At 41.7% G+C, this 23,984-nt stretch overlaps 2 protein-coding genes across 6 annotated transcripts in view; one reads left to right on the top strand and one right to left on the bottom strand.

Annotated features, from left to right (window-relative positions):
• LOC125688291 (claudin-8-like) overlaps positions 1 to 23,984 on the top strand; it is a 338,757-nt gene that overhangs the window by 313,577 nt on the left and 1,196 nt on the right. The window lies entirely within an intron of this gene.
• The window catches only part of MAP3K7CL (MAP3K7 C-terminal like), a 35,105-nt gene continuing 33,470 nt past the window's right edge, over positions 22,350 to 23,984 (bottom strand). For all 5 annotated transcript variants that reach the window (XM_048934166.1, XM_048934167.1, XM_048934168.1 and 2 more), the window contains one exon: positions 22,350 to 23,558. In XM_048934166.1, the coding sequence (XP_048790123.1) occupies positions 23,378 to 23,558 (181 nt within the window). In that variant the 3' untranslated portion in view covers positions 22,350 to 23,377. The remainder of the gene's footprint in view (positions 23,559 to 23,984) is intronic.

Below are 23,984 nucleotides of genomic sequence, written 5' to 3'. Positions count from 1 at the left end.
AAATAAAAGCAACACGAATAAACAATCTACTGTATTGTCTGTACGTGAGATTTAGTCAAGCAGTGCTTTCTCTGAAAGGCCTACAGCAAACAGAGCTATGTACCTGGATGAACATCCATGCCAGTGGCCAGATTTTCATTATAAAATAGCATAAGCAATTTATTGGCAAAATCTTTAAGAATAGCCATTTTATCATTATATCCAAATAGTGTATTTACGCTTGAGATGTACTACGAGTTCTTACATTTTAAGTAATGATGCTTTCTGAATCTAAGCTTTTCTAGTTGTTCTTAATGCTTTCTATGACTTGCAGTTCTCACGCCCTTACACATGTTGATAACGCCCAGTCCCCAAGTGCTCAGACACAAAACAAGCAGCTTTAAAAACTGTTTAGAACTCTTACTTTGGCTTGAAGATTGGCTACCGAACCTTGGACCGCACCCACCAAGAAAGGATCTTCATCTCTTATTCCCAGTGCTAAGGATGATGCAATGCTGAGTTCCCACACAATAGAAAAAGAAATGATGGTGTAACAGCTTGTTTCTCACTCACAGTCACACAGAAGAATTGAATTAATACTTTCCTTACTGAAATTAGACACAACTGGAAAAATGAAAAAAAAAAAAATCCTTTTCTTTTTTCCTAAAAAGGAGAAGTAAAACCAGCAAAAAGGAGATCTGGGAAGTAAGCTGACAAAATAAGGAAGTGTATCTTCCTGCAGATTAATAATGAATATTTTAAAGATTAAACACTGTATAAATTGAAATTACAAATGCTCACAGGATTAGTGAGCATGAGAAGGAATAAGAGTGAAAGAATATAATTAAAAGAAAATTAAGAAGAATGTGCCTTTTTCTGACACATTTAAGACATGAAAAAGCATGACTATTGCTATCTTTTTGCTTGTGTCATTTATTGCATCATACATACTGAGCGCACCAGTCTCAGCTCTTGCTACTTTGTGGCTAGGTTTCACTGAGCTCTGCCTTGTCTTTGTAGAGTAACAGCCCAGATGGATGAAAGTGACGTAATTTACAGAGTCAGGTTTTGGGTCAAACAGGCACAGCTTAAAACATGAGGCTCTGGGCAGCCAGGTCTAGTATAGTATTAGATATGGAGGTTGGCAGCCCTACATGCGGCAAGGGGTTTGGAGCTTGGTGATCCTTGGTGTCTCTTCCAATCCAAGCCATTATATGATTCTGTGATTCTATCTTTAATATGTGTTTGACTTTTTCTGCAGTTGCCCTCAGTTCCTATGGTGAAGCTAGTTTCATACCACTGAATCTTGGCTAATAAATTCTCATTTGATTGCAACACATCCCAACGCAAAAGGTGAGACTCATTCCACCTGTCTTTATCCACCAGCTGTGTAGTATAAGCAGTTTATTTACATTCCTGCGCAGTTCATGAAACCAGATTGGCATCTCTGCAGGGTAATTTTCCCCTTCCTATGGTAGATGTCTGAGAGTGGGGTGATGAAACTCCTTTTGGAGTTTTGCTTGGATTGCTTATCGCTTACCTGTCTGCACTGGGAACAGAGATAACTGGATTAGGTTCGGTGGATAACCCTCAGAGGACTGTGGGTTACTTGAATCTGCACCTTGATCCATACTTCTGCTGGATGCTGGGATCAGAATGTGTTAAAGGCATTGGCAAAAGCCTTTCACTGAGAAATGTAAATGCTAAGGGCTCATCTCCTGCTTTTCGTGTCCAGTTCTTTCTGGCTGAGCATGACGCTTGGTGTCAGAAGAGGGTTTCTGTCTCTGTCCCCATAGTTGCACTGTGAGGAGGCATATACAATGAACCCAGCATTTCTAGTCATGAGCCGAATGAGCAAACAGACCACCACAGTAAATCAGGTGTAGTGAACTCGTCCCAAATACACTACTTCTCCATGCATGGACTGAATGCACTGTACAGCACATGGAGCAGGTCCAATGCTTTTCTGGAAGCACTCACCGCAGTGTCATAAGTACTGAAACAAATGGATACATGCGCAGCATTCCGGCATCTCCAGCAGCATATTTTCCATGCATGCATGCAGCAGCTGTGCTGCACATGTGCACAACAGGCATGCATGGTGGCAGGTGGCGAGGGAACAGTTTGCATCTGGGACTGGCCTGGCTCCACTACAGTATCAGTGCCAGTGTCCCTCAGGGGGACCTGCAGGAGGCTGGTGCCATGGCTGGAGGCAGGGGCACACATCTGCATCCAGTATGGCAGAAGCCATGCAGAACACCATGGCATTTGCATTCTGCTAACTGCAGCCCAAACCACTCCCTCCTGTCAGCTTGCAAACACAAAAGCTATTTTTTAATCTACCCTTAGACTACATTTCCTATCTGAAAATCTAGCTATCGAGTAGCTAAGTCGCATATAATGTATTTAAGTAAGGAAACCCTAGGGCTGTGTCAACATGTATAGGCTGTATGAATATCTACCTCACACTTTAAAACTATTTTTAAAATCATTAAATAAATTCTTCTAAAAGGCCTTAGAAGACTTTCTACATTTTCTCACCAGTACATAAGCAGCCAAGTGAATTTCTTTCCATACTGTCTTTTGCTGTGTGTGTGGGGTACTGTTCTAATTCTTTAAAACACACATGCTTATTTTTCATGGTTTCTTGCTTACAAAAGTCTTTTGTTCATTCTGGGAAAGCGGACTGTTACTCACAGGAAAATATTTTTAAATTCCCCGTTTATAAAAAAGAAAGGGGAAAAATGCTTTTCATCTGGAAGTAAATCATACTCTAGTGGACTGTACTTTAAAAATGCAACTATAAATGTGATTATCTCACAGTTGATTTGGTCCAAATTCTCATCAAAGCTTCTTAAAGTGAAAATCGCCCTCTCAGTTAAAAGCTGATTTTTATTTTTTTTTTTTTTTCAGATAATGTTTTTAAAAACAGCAACTTTAAACAAAATAGTAACATTTCCATGGGGGGGAAAAATAGGGTTCTATTTGTTTGATTGAAAAGAGCAACTTTGTGTGTGTGTGTGTGTGTTATAAACCACACGTAAGCAATGGCAAAAGAAGATGGGAAACATGTTAAAGTTTCTAGCTGAGGAGCATCAGAGGGATGCTGGGATGGTCTGAGGGAGGTGTATGAGGAGCCCAGTGACTGAGAACTGCTAAAGGAGACCCATCCAAGTGCTTAGCTTGAAAGAGGACAACTGATTTATTCATGAAAAAATAGATTCGCTTTCTCGGAAACTTGGAGAACAACTGTTAGTGGCTTTAATTTTGTCTGAGAGAAATTGTTGGCCTGAGGCATCTGAGAAGAGACCAGAAATGTTCAGGAGGTGAGATGAAATGACTGCAGTCAGACTGCCCACATCACACATTGTCACACAGCGGCTCTTTTGAAGTTTGGGAGGAAACTTTGGCGTTTGTGGGAAAGGCAGTGTATGTTGTCTAGAGCTTGATGAGCATTCTCAAGTAATGCTGTGGCATAGCAGCTGTGTGGATTTTAAATGAATTAGTTCAGTGAAGTAGAAAACCACAAAGTTTGAAACCTGCAGAAGCTGTTTTCAGACAGATGCGGATCTGCAGACGGTTTTGTGGAAGTGCTGAGTATTTGGGAAGATGTAGGGAGACCAGGTGAAACACCTCATACTGGGGTGCCCCTTCACAAACTATATACATGACATACTGCATCTTTTTGGTTTTCCCTTCTCCTATGACCTCATGCTGGGTGAGAGAGCCATCATCTCAAAAAATGCCCTCAGTGGTCCTGAGAGAAAAGAAGAAAGAAGAGCCCATGTGTTTTCTTTAACACATAATGTAGTTTATTGATAGTCTCAATTAGCAACCTGAATGGCTCCTTGGTTTGGAGGGGCCCAGAGCTGGTAGATCATCCTGTCATGTGTGTCTGGCTTGGGACACTGTTGTAGCTCTTGCTCAAAGCTGCTCTGACTACACAGTCTGCTCGTTAGTGCTAAGTTATCAGGGATATGTGGAGTACTGATTTGCTGCTTTTCCAGTAAAATGCAAAATATCTTCCGTGGATTAAAGCCTAAGAAACATTCACTATATCCATGGAAGGAGGTACACTGAGTGCTCTTAAAGAAATAAAAGTATTTGTGGGTGAGACTCTGGAAGGTAGGAAAAAAAAAAAACAGCTTCTCTCTCAAACACATGCAGATTCAAAAGATCTCCACAATACTTGAAACATTAAAACTTTGGACCAATTCCCTAAGAACTGTAGTCATACCCCTGAGAGGAGAAGGATGTTGAGTCATAGTGAAGAAAGGAAAGAAAAGCAGAATGTTTTTTCTATTACAATCATTACAGAGGTCAGACGCAACCAAGACAGACAGATGAACAACAAAAACACTGGTTAAGTGATTCAGAAGGGTAGGTTTTCTGGAATTAGCCAGAAACATCTCGAGGACTCTGAAGAAAATATGGAAGTGAATTGTCATTCCAATTTATCCGAGCATATGTGCCTTTGGACTCTAATGGCTGGAGAAGGATTCATTTTTAAATGATTTGATGGAAAGCTTGTGAAGGACTCACACTTCAGCTATCATAAACATGTCCGTAGCAGAACAGTGAATGATAATACATTTTGCTTTTGGAGTATCTGACAGTGGCAAAAAGACTAGAAAGTGTATGATCCTTTGCAGTATGGCATAACATTACCTTTTTATAAAATAACTAAGTAAGCCACTGCTTTGCTTAAATAAGTTCTCCATTATAATCACCCAGTTTGCTTTTGTTACGCAGGAGGATTGCAAAAGTGAGTGATTTATTTGAAGGCTTGGTTAAGACTGGAAAGCCTACAAAAATTAGGAAGGAACATCATACATTCAAATATTTGGCTAGGTTTTAATTTCACAGCATGGTGTTGTTGTTGTAACCTACTGCTTCTGTATTGATCATAGACTTACCTGCCAGGAAAAGAATTTGACTGTTCAATTGTACTAATTGCTATTACTGTTATTTTATCTTTCTGAAATATATTAAAAAAAAAAAAAGGGTTTATTTTTCTGAGGTTGTATGTTTTCCCATTTGTCATAACAGAGGAAAAAATTGATTCAGTGCCTGCTTCTGTTTAGAACTGCAAATTAAACGCCCCACAACAGAAGCCGTTCAGTTTCTGGTACTGATTAGCAGGTTGGAGTCTCATCTGAGAAGGTGGAGCGATCTCAAGGCTGTACGTCACTGCGGTGATCCAGTGGGAGGAGGCAGGCCGCCCGGGCCCATCAGCCGTCGATCTGGATTTCCTCCTGTGCGCAGGCGATTGGCCACTCAGTGCATGGTTCTCTTGGGTGTGACTGCGAGCCCTGGTGAGTCACGGTTCAAGTGCACAACTCATACCGAAAGGAAAATGAGGCCAATTTTCACTCTGCTTTTAATTTTGTTTCCAGCTTGGTTCTGTGAAAGTCACAGAGAGCACCGAATTGCTACGTGCAGCAGAAGGTAACTCAACAGTGCAGAGAAGAGTTACGACCACCAAGGTGTCAAAAAAAATATACCTGCATGTCTCTGTACTGGGTCTGTTTGGGATGGAGTCCCTTCTCAAAAATAAAACTTTAGGTGATGTACAAAGTAGTGGTCATCTGTTGCTGGAGGATGAAAGTTGCTACAAACAGCAAGTTTACAATTAGAAAGTGTACTTGCAAACCTGGATCTGGTTATAGAAATGAAATTTTTGATTATATAGTGTCATTTCCTGATAACTTGGTTCTCTTAGTCTTTTGTTAATCTTTTGAGTGTATTGTATTTGAGTGAGTGGATACAGTAATCTTCTCCATAGTTTCCTATTCCTGCTTTTCTTCTTACTTCTTTGGACAGTAGATGATCCACAACTGACAGCTTTTTCCAGAAACATTTTGCAGGTGTATTTCGCACAGTGCAAAGTAGGACCTTCTGGAAAGCACTTCATAAGGGAGTTCATCTCAGAAATAGTTTCTTATCCGCTTTTCCTTTGAAGAATCTCAGAGCAGCCGAGGCTGGCTGGGCTCTCTGGGTACACTAGGCTCAACCTCTGCTCCAGCAAGGCCACCCAGGGCAGGGCCGCATGCCCTGAGCCACATCAGGATGGCTTTTGGACATCTCCGAGGACAAGAATCCACAGCCTCTAAAGGCAGCCTGTGCCAGTGCTCTGGCACACACACAGTACCAGAGTGCTTCCTGGTGTTCAGAGGGAACCTTCTGCATCCAGTTTGTGCCCATTGCCTCTTGACCTGGCGCTGGGACCACTGAAAAGAGGCAGACACCTTCCTCTCTGCACCCACACCTCAGTTATTTGCATACATTGGTGAGACTCCTCTGAGCCTGTCTGTGACTGGGGTGAAGTACTGAAGAAGGGCTGAAGAAGGCCCAGCTGCCTAGTCAGTGACTAAGCTGACATAACCATTCATCAAAAACCTCTGATGCCACTTCTGCTACTTTCTAATGATTACAAAGTTTTCTGAGGCATGCTTTTTGTCAGCCAAATGTGTAAATGTTACAATTAATGACAGTGTTAATCTTGGATTTTTGCTGGGGCTTGGACACTGTCCCATGCAGAGCTTATCTTGCCTGGGAGGTTTTCAAGAGACTCTACAAAAACACCCCAAAAAGTTGGTGAATACTTATTTAGATATACTGGATCATAGTCCAGTATATTCCTTTATGCCTTGAGCTATTTTTTCAAAATGCAGACTGTACAGATGTGTCTTAGGCTTGAGTACAGTCCTGAAAAGCAGCCTGTATCACCAGTTGGTGATATGTTCTGATGAGTATTTTGTATCTTTCCTGAAAGGAATCCCTATCTCCTGTTTGCAGGTCTCACACAGGGGCTTCAGTCCCCTGAAAAATACAGTTTGCTTCCACATTGACTGCTCTACCTCTCAGAAAACATTCGGGAGGAGGGGTGTACATTGCTCACAGGAGTTGTGTGCTCCAGGGTGGGCTGTACCGGCACGCTGCCTGCTTCTCACCTCCCCCACACAAGAGTGACTTGGAAAATTTGGGATTCTGGTGTTCATGTGGAGTTATGCAAGTCACAGTCAAGCTGTTTAAATCTCCGTGTGCAGCCCCAGCAGAACATGGCAGTGTTTCGTGCTGATAAGATATGAGTCTGCAGTTCTGAGTGCTTGTTCACAGGCATTCCTGCCACGTGAGAGCAAGTTCCTGCTGAAGAAAACGTGAATGCCTTACACTCTTTGACAATGTTGCAAATCAGAAATAGCTGCAGTTACTTCGTGCTATTCCCTCTAAGGCAGAACAAATCCTAAGGTTTCAGATGAATGCTTATGAATCACTACATTGGGATAAAAAAAAATAAAATGATACCACCTGTCATATTTCATCTAAACTCTCAGAAAATGGGGAAAATGTGCTGAATGAGGCAGTTAGTGACGGTGTTGTACAGGAATTATTACTATATGACAGCTTGAGTTATGATATACTGCACATTCCTTTCTAGCAGAGAAACAGCAGAAACTACACAGCTGATGGAGTGTGAGAAGAAATCTGAACATCATTGTCTAAGTAAGAAAAATGTGTAATTTTTTCAGGCAAAGTAGGAGTGAACACAACACATATATTTTCTATGAACTTAAAACAGTACGTGCAGAAACCGCACGTAAATTTGCAGGAGTTAAATGGGGAGACGCGAACAAATGGTCCAGGGATGTTTTTAAAAATGCTTCTGGAACAAAGTAATAAATGGAAGAGCAGCATTCAGGATGGCAGAAACAGTGCCTCTCCAGTTAGTAACATAGGCTTTGGGACTGAAGTTTATAGTACAAGACACTGTTTATGAAAGATTACCCAGCTCTAGGGCTGTGTGTTAAATACTGCAAAGAGAGAGTGAGATGGAATATAGTATACATAAGGTCCTGCCTCTGCTCAGACGTGTCTACAGGCAAATGTGTTCATCTGACTGAGATCTGGATGAGCAAGCTTTTAAAAATCTATTGGACATTTACACTGCTAAGTTACATACCAAAAAATACGATTCTATTAAATATAATTTTGTGAAATATCAGGGATTTTTGTTCTCCATCGTTTTCACTTATGTTATTTTAGTACTGCTTGGTGGGACAAATGCTCAATAAAAATCAATAACGACTCATCTTTCTGTCTTTGAGTAACTACATTTTTTTTTCTCCCTGCAGATCTTTATACAAGGCTTCTATATCTATCTGTCAAAGTTCATCCAGATCAGCTAAAACAGAAAACGATATATAAATAAAATACAGTTTGAGGCTGCAGCCATTTTGTCTTACCACTTTGCCCAGGAGAGGTTGTGTGTCATAATTGTGTTTATTGGTATTAGTGGCTGTCTTTCTATCACCAAGTAATGTGTAACTGCCTTTATGTCTCTGGCAGTTGTATTGGTAAGGGCATGATGAGTAAGCTTCACGTGTTTCTATTAATACAAAGTTGCCTGTCACTGATAGCAGTGCTGGCTGTTGCATAAAGCAAGAAATACTGTCAGATAACCACTTCTAAATTGCTAGAAGCTTCTCAAATGAGCGCTGTGCCATAAGCTCTGTTCTAAAAGTTGTCTCTTGTACAGTGCCACAGAAGCCTTGTTTCTGTCTGGATGTGAGCAGCCTGCTTGTTTTTTCGTTATTTGCCAATTGCAGTGGAAATGATGCAGCACAAAAAAACTGCTGACTGAACAGCCTGTTGTATTTTCTAGGTACTTTCTGGTTTTGAAATAAAACTGGAGATTATTGCAAGTGCTGCAGTTGTTCAAATTCACCCTCTGCCAAGTTTTCACACCGCTAATGCTTCTAAGAACAGAGAAACCTACCTTAGAAGCTTCTTCCCAAGTTGTATCTTGCTGTTTTCAGTATTAAATTTAGAACAGTGTCTAAATGAAATGTCTCATCTTATTTGCGGTGGCAGTCTTTAAATGACATTGTACCTCATACGCTTACATAAAGACTCATTCTGAGTGCTGCAGCTCCATGGCAAGCAAAGCACCATCCTGTAAATGAAAGGATCTCATTCTCTTTGCAGGTTTTGCTCTTTGGTGTTCCTTCTGGAGAGCTAAAAGATATAAAATTTGAATCGCAGAAAAAGGAGAGGAAGGAAGCATCACACCTCATCCAGCTAATGTATTTTAAACACAGTGTTCTTTTGGAATGGTTTTGGTAGAATCATGAATAACAAAACCGTGCCATCATCAGTTTCCAGGAAATCCTCTTTCCAATAGTTCTCAAGACATCAGCCTTTTTGTGGTGCTCAAACAGCTTCTCTCCTGAACAAATTGCAAGGATTTTATTTTATTTTAATCCATGCATATTGTTTTAAGTGCATTTAAAAATAAATAAATAAATAAAAGGGTTATTAAACCAGGCAACAGGCCATTAGCTGTGTGAAAATTAGCTTGGATTAAACTGAGCTTGTTCAGATGCTGTCAAGGTTTCAAACAGCAATGCAGGACACACAGCCAAATGTGCTAGCTAACTGCTAGAGCCAAGATGTACTTGATTTATTGGCTTGATAACACTATATCAGGGTTTGAAATTGTCTAGCTCTTCCGAGTTCAAAGGGGCTCAAATGAGGAGGTTCTGTTTGAGGCTGTTTCTATTTTAAAGGTAGAACGTGGCACTGAGGGACATGGTTAGCAGGCATGGTGAAGGTAGGTTGATGGTTGATCTTAGTGGTCTTTTCTAACCTTAATGATTCAACGATTCTATAGCTGAGCAAATATTATAGGATGCATATATTAAAAATGAAACTTCAACCAAAGGGAAAAAATAGTGGTTAGGTAGATAATGGCCTTGGAAATCCCTATAATGAAAGCATAGAATTTAACCATTGATAAACCACCGGAGCACAATTAGTTAACTGAAAATCTGTCTGGAAAACAAACCAGAAGTGCTAAGAAAAATTGTCTTGCTGAATTTAATCATCTTGCTTATAGAAACTGTTACAGCATTTGGTGCTATAGGACTCTATTTTTAATGTACTTTCAATATGTAAGATACACTTAGGTAACTACAACACGTGTTCATTCTACAATTTTACTGGTGCGAGGCAAACAACTACTGTTAAAGCAAGACATTTGTGTTATCAGATAAAAGCATGAAACAAGCTTCTAGGAAATGGGTTCCAGGTAGGAAAAGTGCCTCTGACTATCAGACCAAAGCAGGCATGCTAGCAATAAAGAAATAAGCTCCTACTTGGGAGAAGAGTTGCTGTTCCTGCTTCAGAGCAGTAAAGTACAAAAGGGGCTCAGAAGAGCAATGAGGAAAAAGAAACCAACTATTTGTTCGGAGAAGCATGTTAATTTGGAAAGCAGAATTATTCATCAAACAACTAGTACCTCATAACATTAATAATACAACTAGCACATACACCTACATGAATACTAGTATGTGTGCAACTTGTATATTCAAACAACTATGCTCGTACTGTTAGGGAAAGCTGCCCATCAAGAAAGATTAACTACCTGTTAATGAATTGAGGCAGCTACTATGTTGCTACCAATAAATTCAATTTTTCTAGCAGTTTTGGTATGGGCATCAAATAAACTTTTCTACAGAGAAGGAGAAACTCTTGTAAAAAAAGCATCTGACAGTAGGTTGGGGCAGTTCTAACAAAAATAAATAAAAATACAATGAAATGGTTGTTGACTGAAGGGAATGAGGAACGGGTTTCTAGCAGAGTGAACAGGTAATGGAGAAGTTCAGCCACAAGACTGCTTGTAACCAGCACCGCCATTTCACATTTCTGCTGTATCCAAAGAGATTGTTTCTTCATACTACTAATGCATGGATAAACTGTAGGCATATTTTTCTGAAATGATTACACAGAAAGCTGAAGTTGGAGCTGAATTCACAGAATTACCACAGCGATAGAGAGGAGACTGCAGGCCCGTCCCAGGCTGTCGGGTTGCAGGCTGCACTGAGGTGGTAGACATCACTGCCCACTTTTCAGCCCATGAGGTTTCACAGGGAAACAGTCCTGGAGGGTGTTGCAAGGAAACTCCGGGAGACCTATGTAAACTGTCACAAGGTTTACAGTGAATATCTTACCTCCTGATCTCTATTACTCTAATGAGATAGAATAAAAATTCTATTCTCATACTGAAGTGTCATCAAAACCCTCTTTGGGTCAAAGATTGCAATGAGCAAAGTTCATAAGGTATATTTCCCGTATTTTTTAGCTCAAATCACCAAGTAATTTCTTCCTTCAGCACGTTAAAAAAGCAGTGACCAAAACCACCCGTCTGCTGTCCATCTCCAGGATTTGTCAGGTTTCACATCAGAAAATCTTCAGAGGCAGCATCTCTCTTATTTTTTAGTTATCTCTTATAGACTACAGAAGTAGTAATTATCTTGCACCACTTCAAAGAAGTTTCATGTTCAATCCATAGAAAGCTCAAGTTCTTGAATGTAGTTATCCATATCAGCAGCTGTCTCAGGCCGTTGGTAGACTCAGAACATCCTGGGTTGTAAGGGCCCAAAAATCATGGAGTCCAGCTCCTGGCTCCACACAGCACCACTCAAAATTCAAACCCAATATCCGAGAGTATTGTCCAGATGATTCTTGAACTCCAGCAGCTTGGGGGTGATAACAGACAACTGTCCATTTGTCTCCCACACATCTTCATTGCAGTACCACAGTGTTATTTAAAAATGTATATTTTTTAACAGCACAGTTTCTGCCATTTCATGTCTTCTCTTGTTCTCTTACTGAGTTACTTCTCAACTTACTATTGGGTGCCCTACTGGAGCTGCAGGTCTTGAAGCCTTTTTGGCTGGTGCTCTGCCACAAAATGGTGCATGTACAGCCCTGGTAACTAATGCTTTCTCTTTCTGTTTTCTGAAGACCTTTCTGCTTCCTGCCACTGGCAAGGAGTGGAGCAGCTCCTTCAGCTCCACTTTGCCCTATAAAACCTGGACGTGGCTCAATAAGGAAGGAGTCACACAAAATGGCTGCAATGTACATGGCACACAATAGGGCTTTATGTCAGACCTCTAAATTCAAGAGAGCAATAACTATAGCTGCAGAGACATACCAGAAAGATTTCAAGCTCTCTTTCATGTTTGTTCAGCTCTTACCCATGCCATACCTGCTTCTGTGGGGCTGCCAGAACAGCTTATTTATATGTCTGGTTTCTGAGTGGGTGTTTTCAAATGAAGACAAAAAAAAAATTAAGTGCTAAGGCTACTCAGAATCCGAGTTTTAGGTACTTTTTACATCCACGTAGCATGACTCAGAGTACCAAGAGTTTCATTCTCAGCAGTATTCCCAGAAGTGTTAAGTGCTGAGAGCCAAGTTTTCAGTGAATGAATGGCTCTTTCATACACACACAAGATGCAGTAAGTAAGAACCCTTTTGAGACCCAGCTGGTGGGGCACTGGACCCCAAGGTTCCCATACAGTCTGTGGAAAAGTAAAAGACTGCTGTAGAAGGCACTTACCATTTGGATAGATGCTACTGACTGTGTTCTCAGAATATCAGCAGCCCCACATAACAAACAATTTGAACCACGGCACTTTCTATACTGTCCAAGGCCCTCTCTCATGTCAGAGGAGATCTTCACACAACCTAAATTTTCTGAGGTGAAGTCTGGCTTGCTGCACTGTAACAATTTTGATTTATTTAAAGAGATATGACATTCAAAAAGTCCTGTTGCCCAGTTCCTGACTGTGAAGCTCTGGGAGACTACTGTATGATGCTTATTCAAACATTATTCAGTTTTCAAAACTTGACTTAAACTATATTGCGAGTAATCGAAGTCCACTGAGGACTGGTCTTCTAACCTCATCCTGGTTGGTATTGACTCTTGTAACCAAAATGGCATTTATAATTGTATGGCTAATTAAATGGGATTGGTAGTTCTCATTTATTGTTTTTAAATAAGCCCTCAATGATGCTGCAGTAAGGCTGAGACTATCTGGATATGATGCGTTTCGTAAATCCTCTGCTCATTTCAGACAGAGATTAAGTAATCCTTACTCTTGAAATAGGAAAGTGTGTCATCAGACAAAAAGCTCCGATGCTTAAGATCATACTGAAATAGTCATTCTGTTTGTTCAGCTGTACATATTATGGTAAGTCTGAGCTCACTGCCTATCTGCATTATAAAGGCACTCTACTTTAAATCGCTTATCTCTTCTAAGCATATGCTTAAATACTGCTGGATAGAGAGAAAAGAAGAAAGAAGAAAGGAGGAGGGGAATGAAAGGGAAGGGGTGGGAAGGGTAGAAGGAAAAGATTTGGTTTTGATTAATAGTGATTAGTGATGCTAAAACAAATCAGAAAAGTAGCAGTGGGTTCTAACCAGGTTTAAAGACAGAATCTTCTTGCTTCCTAGACCCACTTGTATTTGAAGATGACATCTTCCTCCTTCACAATTCACAGTAACCAAAAGAAGAATATCAATAGCATGGATAGCAAAACAAAAGATGAAATCACAAACAAAAATATCTGTGGTCATGTGTACTTCATGTTTGAAGCATGCATTCGAAGAGGAGAATAATCCATGTGCTGAACAGTAACAAAGATACCAGTTTTCTTGGGTTAAGGAATAAGTTCAGCTAGAAAACAGGTTAGCTTCAATGCAACTAACAGTATGCAAACTTATTTTTTTTTATGCTTATTATAAAGCTAAATTTGAGCATGCACTCACATAGAGAGCAGAGAACGTCCCTTTATCCAGACACCCATCCAAACACCTCCATCTGAAACAGAAAGAATATAGAGCTTCTCAGAAACAAGGGTGCCACAGCCACAACTCCCAGAAACATTTTTTCTCTATCACACCCAGTCAAGAACAATTTCTAGATGAGTTTTATAGCGCTTTGTAAATATTTGACTTTTTTTTTTTTTTTTTTTTTCTCTGTTTGCTTGCTTTTCTTTAAACTCACAGGTCCATATAATGACTCTCTGGAGTCATTCCAATAAGCATTGGCACAGCTGTAGTTGTGCAGTGAGAATGAGTATGACTGCTGCCGGTGGGTGGGACCTTCTCATTTCTTCAAGTTAGATACACGTTTAAGAGATTTGTTTGGACACTGTGCTCCACAGTAAGTGCTGTGTTGAATCAGGGCCTAAATGTAGTTTGCTGTGTGGGGCCTTCTTGGCCTTGCTGATTACCTACCTGGCAGCCTTTCTTGCTTAGATGAGAACTCCTTCACTTCAGAGCATGTGTTCAGCAATTTAAAGGCTACCTTCTTGTAGTAAAAAATCAGTGATTATTCTCTTTTGGATAATAATAGAACATTCTCATGGTAAAACTTTGAATTAACGCTCTCTTGAACTGAGATTACAGGATTAGGAGATCATCATAAAGATCTGAAAACACAGCATGTATGGAGTTATATTGGGAGTTACACAGCTATCACAAACTACAAATAAAAATGTTGTCTGCTGCCTTTTGTAAAGTTCTGCTTACATTTCCTTACTTCATGGCTCCTTTTACAATACTATGTAACTAGAGTTTTATTTCTTGCCAGGTTTAGCCAGGTGTGGAAACAGAAACCTCTTTTTCTTAACTAAAGGGGAAATCTGAAACAGTTGTAGCAGCAAAGCGAACTTATTAGCATGCTTTTTCTGCTCTTTTTTCCTTCTGTGAACCCAAATTTTCCATAAAATACGGTTGTTCAAATGAACCATGGGCTGTGCAGGAGCCACCAAACTCACGGCTTGCAAAACAATCCTCATATTCCAGCACAACCACTTTAGGTCACTGAAACTTGACCTGTGGCTGGAACACTGCCCGTGCATTAGGGCTCACTTCCGAAGTCTGGCACTTGGGATGTTCAGATTGCTTATTCTGAATAAAGAAAAATAAGGTCCCCTATGAGGACAGGCTGAGGGAGTTGGGCTTGTTCAGCCTGGAGAAGAGAAGGCTGCGGGGTGACCTCATTGCAGCCTGTCAATACCTGAAGGGAACCTACACCCAGGAGGGGAGTAAACTCTTCAAAAGGGCTGACAACAGCAGGACTAGGGGAAATGGTTTTAAGTTGAAGGAGGGAAGATTTAGGTTGGATGTTAGGGGGAAGTTCTTTACTAGGAGAGTGGTTAGGCCCTGGAACGGGCTGCCCAGGGAGGTTGTGGATGCCCCGTCCTTGGACGTGTTTAAGGCCAGGTTGGACGGGGTCCTGGGCAACCTGATCTGAATGTGTATGTTTGGTGGCCCTGCTAGGCAGGGGGGTTGGAACTACATGATCCTTGGGGTCCCTTCCAACCCAGGTGATTCTGTGATTCTGTGATTCTGTGAAGAAGACAATATTGCATTTTCTTTCTTTCTTTTTTTTTTTTTTTTTTAATGTGTAACTCATGAAAACAATGCTGTATGAGATTTAATTCACCAACAGGAGGAATAGTGAGTCATCATACTGTAGTCTTTTTTAAAGTGCATATCATTCTTAATTTTTCTGCTATTATATAAATACCTTTTGCCTAAAAAGTCTGCAATCGATTTGTACTGGATAGTACTTTGTAAAGTTCTTTAGGTCAGATTTCCAGGCAGGAATCCACACAGATCAATAAATCCAGCTGAAGTCAACAGAACTATTTTGGACACACATGACATGTAAGTATTGCGAACTCTCTCTCTTCTCTAGAATGCCAGAACTCATTCAGCTCTGGAGTTTATGTTAGCTGCTGTCCAAGGCTTTGCTGAAAACTTTATCCTCATGTAAGAGTTCATAGTATGTAAAAAAATATTGGATATCTCTCTTTGATAGCTTCATGGAGCTGTGATTAGATAGTGAGAAATTGGTATCCTCTCCTAAACTAGATAAAGAATTAGTAGTTGTAACTACTTAAAAAAATAATCAAAATTCCAGTCGGATAAATATAATTACATACTGAAAACATTTACTCGGACGTCAGTATCTGCCTCTCAGTGACATTGGTAGATGCGACGATACCCACTAGAGGGAGCTCACACAGTCACATTGCCTTCTACAGATTTACGAGATGTTTTTGGTAAGGTCATAAATAGATTTTTTAATACATTTTAATGAACGGCTGGATGTAAATGAGTTTAGCTGAGAACTTTTACCACAGATTTTTTCTTTCTATTAAGAATACTCCTTTTCGGAAATTATTTCACAGTTTGTGTATTCCTTTTCAATAGTAAATCAATCTTATCTAGCTCTTACTGTGTTCGGAGTAATGTATCCAATGACTCAGGTTGCAGTTGCAAGTGCTCAGCAGTTTTGCATATCACTTTCAAGTCCTACACTCAGGAAATGTGGAATCCAGCAACAGAACAAGGGGCAATGGGCACAAATAGAGCAAGTTCCATTTGAACACAAGGAAAAACTTTTATACTGTGAGGGTGACAAAGCACTGGAACAGGCTGCCCAGAGAGGCTGTGGAGTCTCCTTCTCTTAAAATATTCAAGACCTGTATAAATGTTTTCCTGTGCGACCTGCTGTAGGGAACTGCTTTAGTAGGCGTTGGATTCAATGGTCTCCAGAGGCACCATCCAACCTCTATGATTCTGTGATTCTCATTCTCCTTGGCCTGCTGATAGTTATAGAATCAGAGAATATCCTGAGCTGGAAGGGACTGATGAGGATCACCACGTCCAATTCTGTCTCCATTCATGATCACCCCAAATCAAACCCTACATCTGACAGTGTTGTCCAAATGCTCCTTGAGCTCCATCCCTGGTGGCCGTGCCCACAGCCCCGTGCATCCCGTTCCCCGCTTACCGCCCTGTGGTGCAGCCCCTTTCCCTGACCCCCAGCTGCCCTCCCCTGACGCAGCTCCATGCCGTTCCCTCGGGCCCTGTCGCTGTCACACAGAGCAGAGCTCAGCGCTGCCCCTCCGCTCCCTGTGAGGAGCTGCAACCGCCATCAGGCCTCCCCTCAGCTCCTCTGCTCTGGGCTGAGCACAGCGACGGGCCTTAGCCGCTCCTCGTACACCTTGTCCTCCAGACCCTTCACCAGGAAGTATTCCACAGGGAGGTTTTATTTTGCATGTGAGCAGCAGACTTCTTTTCTGATCAGACACACAACAAAGGACTGAGCTTCCCAAATATGCTGAATAAAGAATTAAAGACTATTCCAAGTTGGAAGGGACCTGTAAGGATCATCGAGTATAACTCGTGGCTCCACACAGGACCACCAAAAAATTACGTTCAGGACTGTATTACTATGAATATGTCCGAACAAGTCTGCCTTCTGTGAATATGACCACTTCCTTAGTATTGTCTGTACTGACATTTTATCAGTGAGTCTCTGTGCTGACATGAACGCAGAAGGATTTGAGCAGAAGGAAGCTGAAGCTTTCAGCAGGTAACATTTTCAAAGGATGACTCTGCTGCTCTGCTGGCTGCTGTTAGCAACTCTCAGGGGCAGACACCTCCAGCCAGCCCCATGCAGCAGGGTGGCTGACAGGCACACGCCAGAGGGCTGGGAGCCCACTGTGGGGAGCGGGCTGCGGAGGAGGGCTGTGTGCTGGCAGGGAAGTCACGAGGCAGAAGTAGGAGGTTTTTCCCTTCACGAACATCGTGTCACTGTCCCTTCACATGGGTCACTGGGGGTCTAGTTAATACAACCAACATACTGCACTTTTGTGGTGGTAGCAGTAAAAGCCAACTAGTGGGGATGCATTTATTTCAGTGCCAAAGAGGTCTACTTTCAGAGTAGTTTTTATTATATATAGGCCGTAATCTGTAATTTAATTATTTTTAATGCAAATATAGTCACTAGCATAGATACATCTACACCAGCAGAATAGAGCCATATATCAGTGCTGGTTATTCTTCTTTGTATATGAGAATGCTCTGCAAAACTATAAGCTTCTTTACCCCAGGTAGCTCTGTTCATATTAAGCATGTGAGACAGAAACAGTACAAGAAAGATGCAGAGCTCGTGCAATGAGTCCAGAGGAGGGCCACTAAGATGATCAGTAGGCTGGAGCACCTCTCCTATGAAGAAAGGTTGAGGGAACTTATCTAGGGTTGCATCTAGGGAGGAATAATTGCTTGCACTAGTATAGGTTGGGGGATGAGCTGCTGGAGAGGAGCTCTGCAGAGAGGAACCTGGGTGTCCTGGTGGACGACAGGTTGGCCATGAGCCAGCAGTGTGCCCTTGTGGCCAAAAAGGCCAATGGCATCCTGGGGTGCATTAAAAAGAGCGTGGCCAGCAGGTCGAGGGAGGTGATCCTCCCCCTCTACTCTGCCCTGGTAAGGCCTCATCTGCAGCACTGCGTCCAGTTCTGGGCTCCCCAGTACAAAAAAGACAGGGATCTCTTGGAAAGAGTCCAGCGGAGGGCCACAAAGATGGTGAAGGGCCTGGAGCATCTCTCCTATGAAGAAAGGCCAAGTGAACTGGGTCTGTTCAGCCTTGAGAAAAGAAGACTGAGAGGGGACCTGATCCAGGTCTATAAATATCTAAGGTGTGGGGGGCAGAATGGTGAGGCCGGACTCTTTTCAGTGGTGAGTGGAGACAGGACAAGGGGAAACGGCTGGAAACTGCAGCATAGGAAGTTCTGCACAAATGTGCGCAAGAACTTCTTTACAGTGAGGTGACGGAGCACTGGAACAGGCTGCCCAGGGAGGTGGTGGAGTCTCCTTCTCTGGAGATGTTCAAGACCTGCCTGGATGCCTACCTGTGCGACCTGCTGTAGGGAACCTGCTTTGGCAGGGGGGTTGGACTCCATGATCTCTGGAGGTCCCTTCCAACCCCTACGATTCTGTGATTCTGTGAACTGTGCTTGTTTAGCTTGGAGAAGGCTCCAGGGAGACCTCACTGTGGCCTTCCAATACTTGAAGGAAGTGTATAAACAGGAGGGGGAATGGCTGTTTAATAGGGTGGACAGTGATAGGACAAGGGGGAATGGTTTTAAACTGAGACAGAGGAAGTTTAGGTTAGATGTTAGGAAGTTTTTCACACAGAGGTGGTGAGGCACTGGAACAGGTTGCCCAAGGAGGCTGTGGATTCCCCATCCCTGGAGGCATTCAAGGCCAGGCTGGATGTGGCTCTGGGCAGCCTGGTCTGCTGGTTGGCAACCCTGCACACAACAGGGGGGTTGAAACTGGATGATCATTGTGGTCCTTTTCAACCCCGGCCATTCTATGACTCTATGAACATTCCCATAACGTAAATATTTGGAAATAAATATTTCAGTGTAAAATATCCCAGTATAAAACCTTTAAGAGAAGCTTTTTAATTTTGGGCTGAGAATAACTGTCTGCACACCCCTCCAATGTCAGCCATAAAAAGCAAGCAAGCCAGCAGTCATAGCATACAGCTCACTCACCAGTTCCCCTTCTCGCAGCTCTCATATCCCTGTGCTCACCCTAGCCATCCAAAGCTCGGTCTTGCATCTGTCCATGCATTTGTTACATCAGCACACACATCCTTATTTCATTTCCCTAATTTATCTATTAAAATTTAATGCACAACTCAGTCAAATAACTAAATCCACAGATACTCATTCTCATATTTTCCTAAATAGTTCAGAGAAGGACAAAGCACCTCAAAGCTGGCAGCTGCAAGCTGGCTGAGCACTTTGCTGCCATGCAGCCATGCCCCAGCACTCAGTCATAGTGTCCTACAACCTGAACCTTTGGGAGACATGTGAAGAACAAGTGATCATCAGACCATGTCATGACATCACCAGTCAACTGGATCTGCACTCCAGAGTATTGCTCTGTTCTCCAGAAGGGGTAAGGATGCATGGGCTGAGAATGAGGGAACTGAAGGAACTGAGGTTTAGAAGGGGGAACTGATGATGGTCACACAGAAATGCAGAATGACTCATGCTAAAGCCCTTGCTTGCTACAGCTTAAACCACTGGACTGTTCAGTCTAGAAAGCCTGGGTTGAGGTATTTTGTGAATGATTGCAGTCTTTTATTCATATGGGTGTGACTAACATATGATACGCCTTTTAAGGAACGCTGAAGAATCTATTCCGAGAAGGTAGGCTTTCTTTAATTTTAAACGTTAATTAAGCAGCTTTTTGTTCATCTGAAGCATCATCTCCAAATCAAGGCATCCGAGAGAAGAAACAGTGAAGACTGCCCATCCAACTTTACCTTGCTTCCATTCTCTCCTCTCCTTGCAGGATAGGCAACTGGGGGCAGCTTTTTGGTACTTGGTATTCTCCTCCTCATTCTGAAACAGCTCCAGGGCTCCCTTATTACACACCTTTTGGTGCCACTTGAAGACACGCAAGAGTATCTGTATGGATTTTCCAAGGATATTCATAGAATTATAGAATCATTTGAGTTGAAAGGGATCCTTAGAAGCCACCTGATCCAACTCCCCTGCAATGAACAGGCATTATCTACAGCTAGATAAGATTGCTCAGAGCACTATCCAGCCTGACCTTGAGTGTCTCCAGGGGCTGGGCATTCACCACATCTGCATTATCCATGGGTCTCCCACATTACTTTTTCTACACTGAAAGATGCATTAAGTTTCTTAGTATGTGCTCCCATCCCTTCTCTCATATAGAACTGAGGCACACAGATTAGAACACAAAATGGCCACTAATACAGCCTGTTTGGAGATACACAGAGTATCGCAGACTGGGGCATTTAGCTTCAGAGAACACTTCAAGAGTTGAAAGTCCAACTTTCGTGCGTATTAATGCTCACTGAGTTGGGAGATTGGAGCCACAGTGCGTTCTGCCAACCTTCCTCATAGTCATGCTGGCCAGAATCAGCACTCCTCCTGCTATGCCTAGGCCTGAAGCAAAATTTCTCTCCCCGAGACCTTCTTCTTTAGTCAGTGCCCATTTTGCATTCTCCTCCACAAGAAGAGTAGCAAGGCTTCTCCCACCAGCAGCCCCCCTGGCCCTTCCAGTGCTGTCATCCTGAGCATCAAGCAAGCGCAGAATGTTAGGTGGGGGAAAATGAGCTCCGTGTCATGGTCACAAGGGCCTCGGTGGCAACAAAGCTTTTTAGACAAGGGAGATGACACATTTCCGAAGATGATTAATCCACAGAAGCCACCAGAATAGAGATAACCTCGGAAAGAGGAACATTAAAATAGAGAAAAAAACATGCTGCCAAACCCAAACCTGCTGCAGGTTCTTATCTTCCAGACTTTTCACATGTGAAAGTACCCTGGGATCTGGCTGCTATGAGACCGCATGAGTCATATCCTTGCTAACTGGAATACTTAAATTAAGCTTGTTCAGCACTTTTTACGATGGAAGGAAGTTAGTAAAAATAGGAAATGGATAGCACAGGTCTTGTTCCTTTAAACCCATTTACTTCTTTCTTAAGTGGTCTGAAGCAAATCTTTGTCATTGTTTGTCATTGTAGTTGCATGTTTATTTTTGCTTATATTTGCCAAATAATAACAAGGAATACACTTTCGCTGTGTAACAGACTCTATCTGCATAGTTTTGTATGTTTAGAAACTCCTGCTATCTGAGCCCTTTTCATGTCTTTCCTTGCCCCTTTCCTTTGAAAATTCCACTCGTCTACTCTCTTTGAATCACATTTTGCGACCTGCTGTAGGGAACCTGCTTTAGCAGGGAATTGGATTCGATAGTCTCCAGACATCCCTTCCAAACCCTATGATTCTGTGATATTGTGATCCCAGATTCCACAGCATCCAGTGCTCAAAATGGAATCCTGAAGCCTGCACAAGGTATGTTAGCCATCAGAATGGCTTTTCCAGCATTCCCAAGTTTGACATCCCAAGTGCTTTTTATTCATTACCGTATTTTTTTTTTCTCTCCAGTGTTCACAATGCAGAGTGCAAACTGGGTCCTCAAGTAACAGTGGGCTCAGAAAGAGGAACAGAATCATAGAATCTCTTGGGTTGGAAGGGACCCATAAGGATCATCGAGTCCATCTCCTGACTCTACACAAGGCCACCCAAAATTCAAACTCTGTGTCTGAGTCCTTCTATGAAAACCTATGTATGTCCAAACGTGTCTTGAACTCCAGCAGGCTTGTGGCCTTGACCACTGCACAGTGTTTTACTGCTCATAAAGCAGTCCGACAGCAAACAGGCACATGTGATTGCTTATCACCCTTTACGTCTCCACTGGGGTGGGGTGATAGAACAAGTGCTGTGCACATACACTGCCCTGTCATCCCAGATGGAGAAGTGGGCACAAGGCTGCACCCCGTGATCTCATGCTCTCCTGTTGCAATGTGAGGCACTGGCAGCAAAGCAGGGCCTGCCTCCACTCTTTGCCATGGGGAATGCTGAGGTGAAGAGGCAGCTCATGCTCCAGCCTCTGCTGCCAGAGTCACTGGGGTGCCAAAGGACTTCCCTAGGAAACGTTCAGATGAACCTAAAACCTAAGAGCTTACTGATAATAGTCACACTTAAAGGTAAAAATCTGAAGTTTTCAATTACTAAGACATTTTAGAACTGATGACAAATCAAGTTTGTATTGAATTCCAACCTCATGAAGATGTAACAAGACGAATTAACAATTCCAGCTAAAAATACAGGGAGGTTTAATAATGTTCAGAACATAAAATGGTTTTTCCATATTTGCTTTTAATGAAAAAAATACTGTATGAATAGAAATGGAAGTATAACAAAGAATTTCAATTGAATTAGGAAAATACAGGGATAAACAGAGCAAGTAAAACAAGCATTTTAATTCCAGGTTATTTGTGTATCATGGAACTCTTGTCTGTACTTATAGCTACTTACGTTTCCAAACAGACCAGAAGATGAGAACAAAATACCCTCATGATACGCTTACTGACATGTTCTCAGTTACAACTCGGATGGTAGCATTCATATATTAACTTTTCATTTCTCAGATGGCAAAGAGCACAGTAAAAAAAGACTCTCAAGTCATCTACGTTTGGGGAAGGAAAGCCTGATCTCATCTGTTCCTTGCAATTTCAAAACTTGCAAATTATTGCTGTCACTACTCTCACTTCATAACTAGTAACTGGGTTAATTCAATTCTAATGTACAACTTATCTGATTTTATACAACAGTGTAAAGCTGACACGGGATAATAAAGTCTAGTTTTTACCCATGAGGAGATCCGTTTTAAGATAACTTCCAAACACTTTAGGCATGAGGAATATAATTTTAAAAATCTTCACCAAACTAAAATTAACATACGTGTATTCCATATATTAACATTGTCCCTGCTGTATGCCTTAGTATGGTCCAAATTCCCAACACAGAGACTATTTATATCATTTTCTAGTGTGTCCATATCTTCTTAAATTGGAAGAAATATGTTTAGAAAAGAAACCTGATCTACTAGAACATATAATGGGGATAGATTAACTTCAATTATGTTACTTGAAATAAAATATCCATTATATAATGGATGAAATATCCATTATATTAAGCTACTGGCTGGCAAGCATTAAATCAAATATAGACTTCTACATATTCTGTATCTGTAGTGAAGTATTATAACATATTAAACAGACCTTTATTTTAAAATCTCTTTCCAACACAGGATCAATCCTGTATTAACTGCCTGACATAAGCTAGTTGCGAGTTATGAGGATCCCTGCCTTTTTTGGTACTGTATTCTGAGCTTTTCCAGTTGTTCTACACACTGTGTCTGGGCCAGCTTCAGTGTTCGGTTCTCCTCTGTCAGTTCTGCATACTCCTTGGCCAGCTGAGCAGCATCCATGCTTTCTTTTTCCACTTGTTCCAGTCTGGCAATCAGCTCTTTTCTGACAATAACATTAAAAAGAAATTCACAAAGATTAAAAATGGCAGCAAGCAAAATACGTATCGTCATGGGTTAGGAGAAAGCTGGAGTACACCTTGTTGATGTGAAATACACAGCTAGAATACATATCTGCTACAGATGCTCTTTTTCCTTTAAAAGATGAATTCTGTGATAGGTTTGTTTTCCTGAGGTCAAACCTGCAAAATGCTGAGGACCTTTAAGTAAATATCTCTACTTTCAGTAAGAGTTCACTGTGCAGCCGTAAGGGGAGGACCAACATCCTGGAGACGGAATGCTTATATGCTGCCTGTGTAAGAAGAGCAGCAATTTATTTTTCTCTCCCATACCAAATATATTTGAAAGCCATCAAGGTTTTCTAATGTTGTTGTTGTCCAGTTGCTTATCCAGTTGGTGTATTCTGTGAAGC

The sequence above is a fragment of the Lagopus muta genome, chromosome 1 (assembly GCF_023343835.1).
Source record: "Lagopus muta isolate bLagMut1 chromosome 1, bLagMut1 primary, whole genome shotgun sequence".
Lineage (NCBI taxonomy): Eukaryota > Metazoa > Chordata > Aves > Galliformes > Phasianidae > Lagopus > Lagopus muta.
The sequence above is the reverse complement of the archived record's forward strand: the minus strand, read 5'-3'. Positions and strand labels throughout refer to the sequence as shown.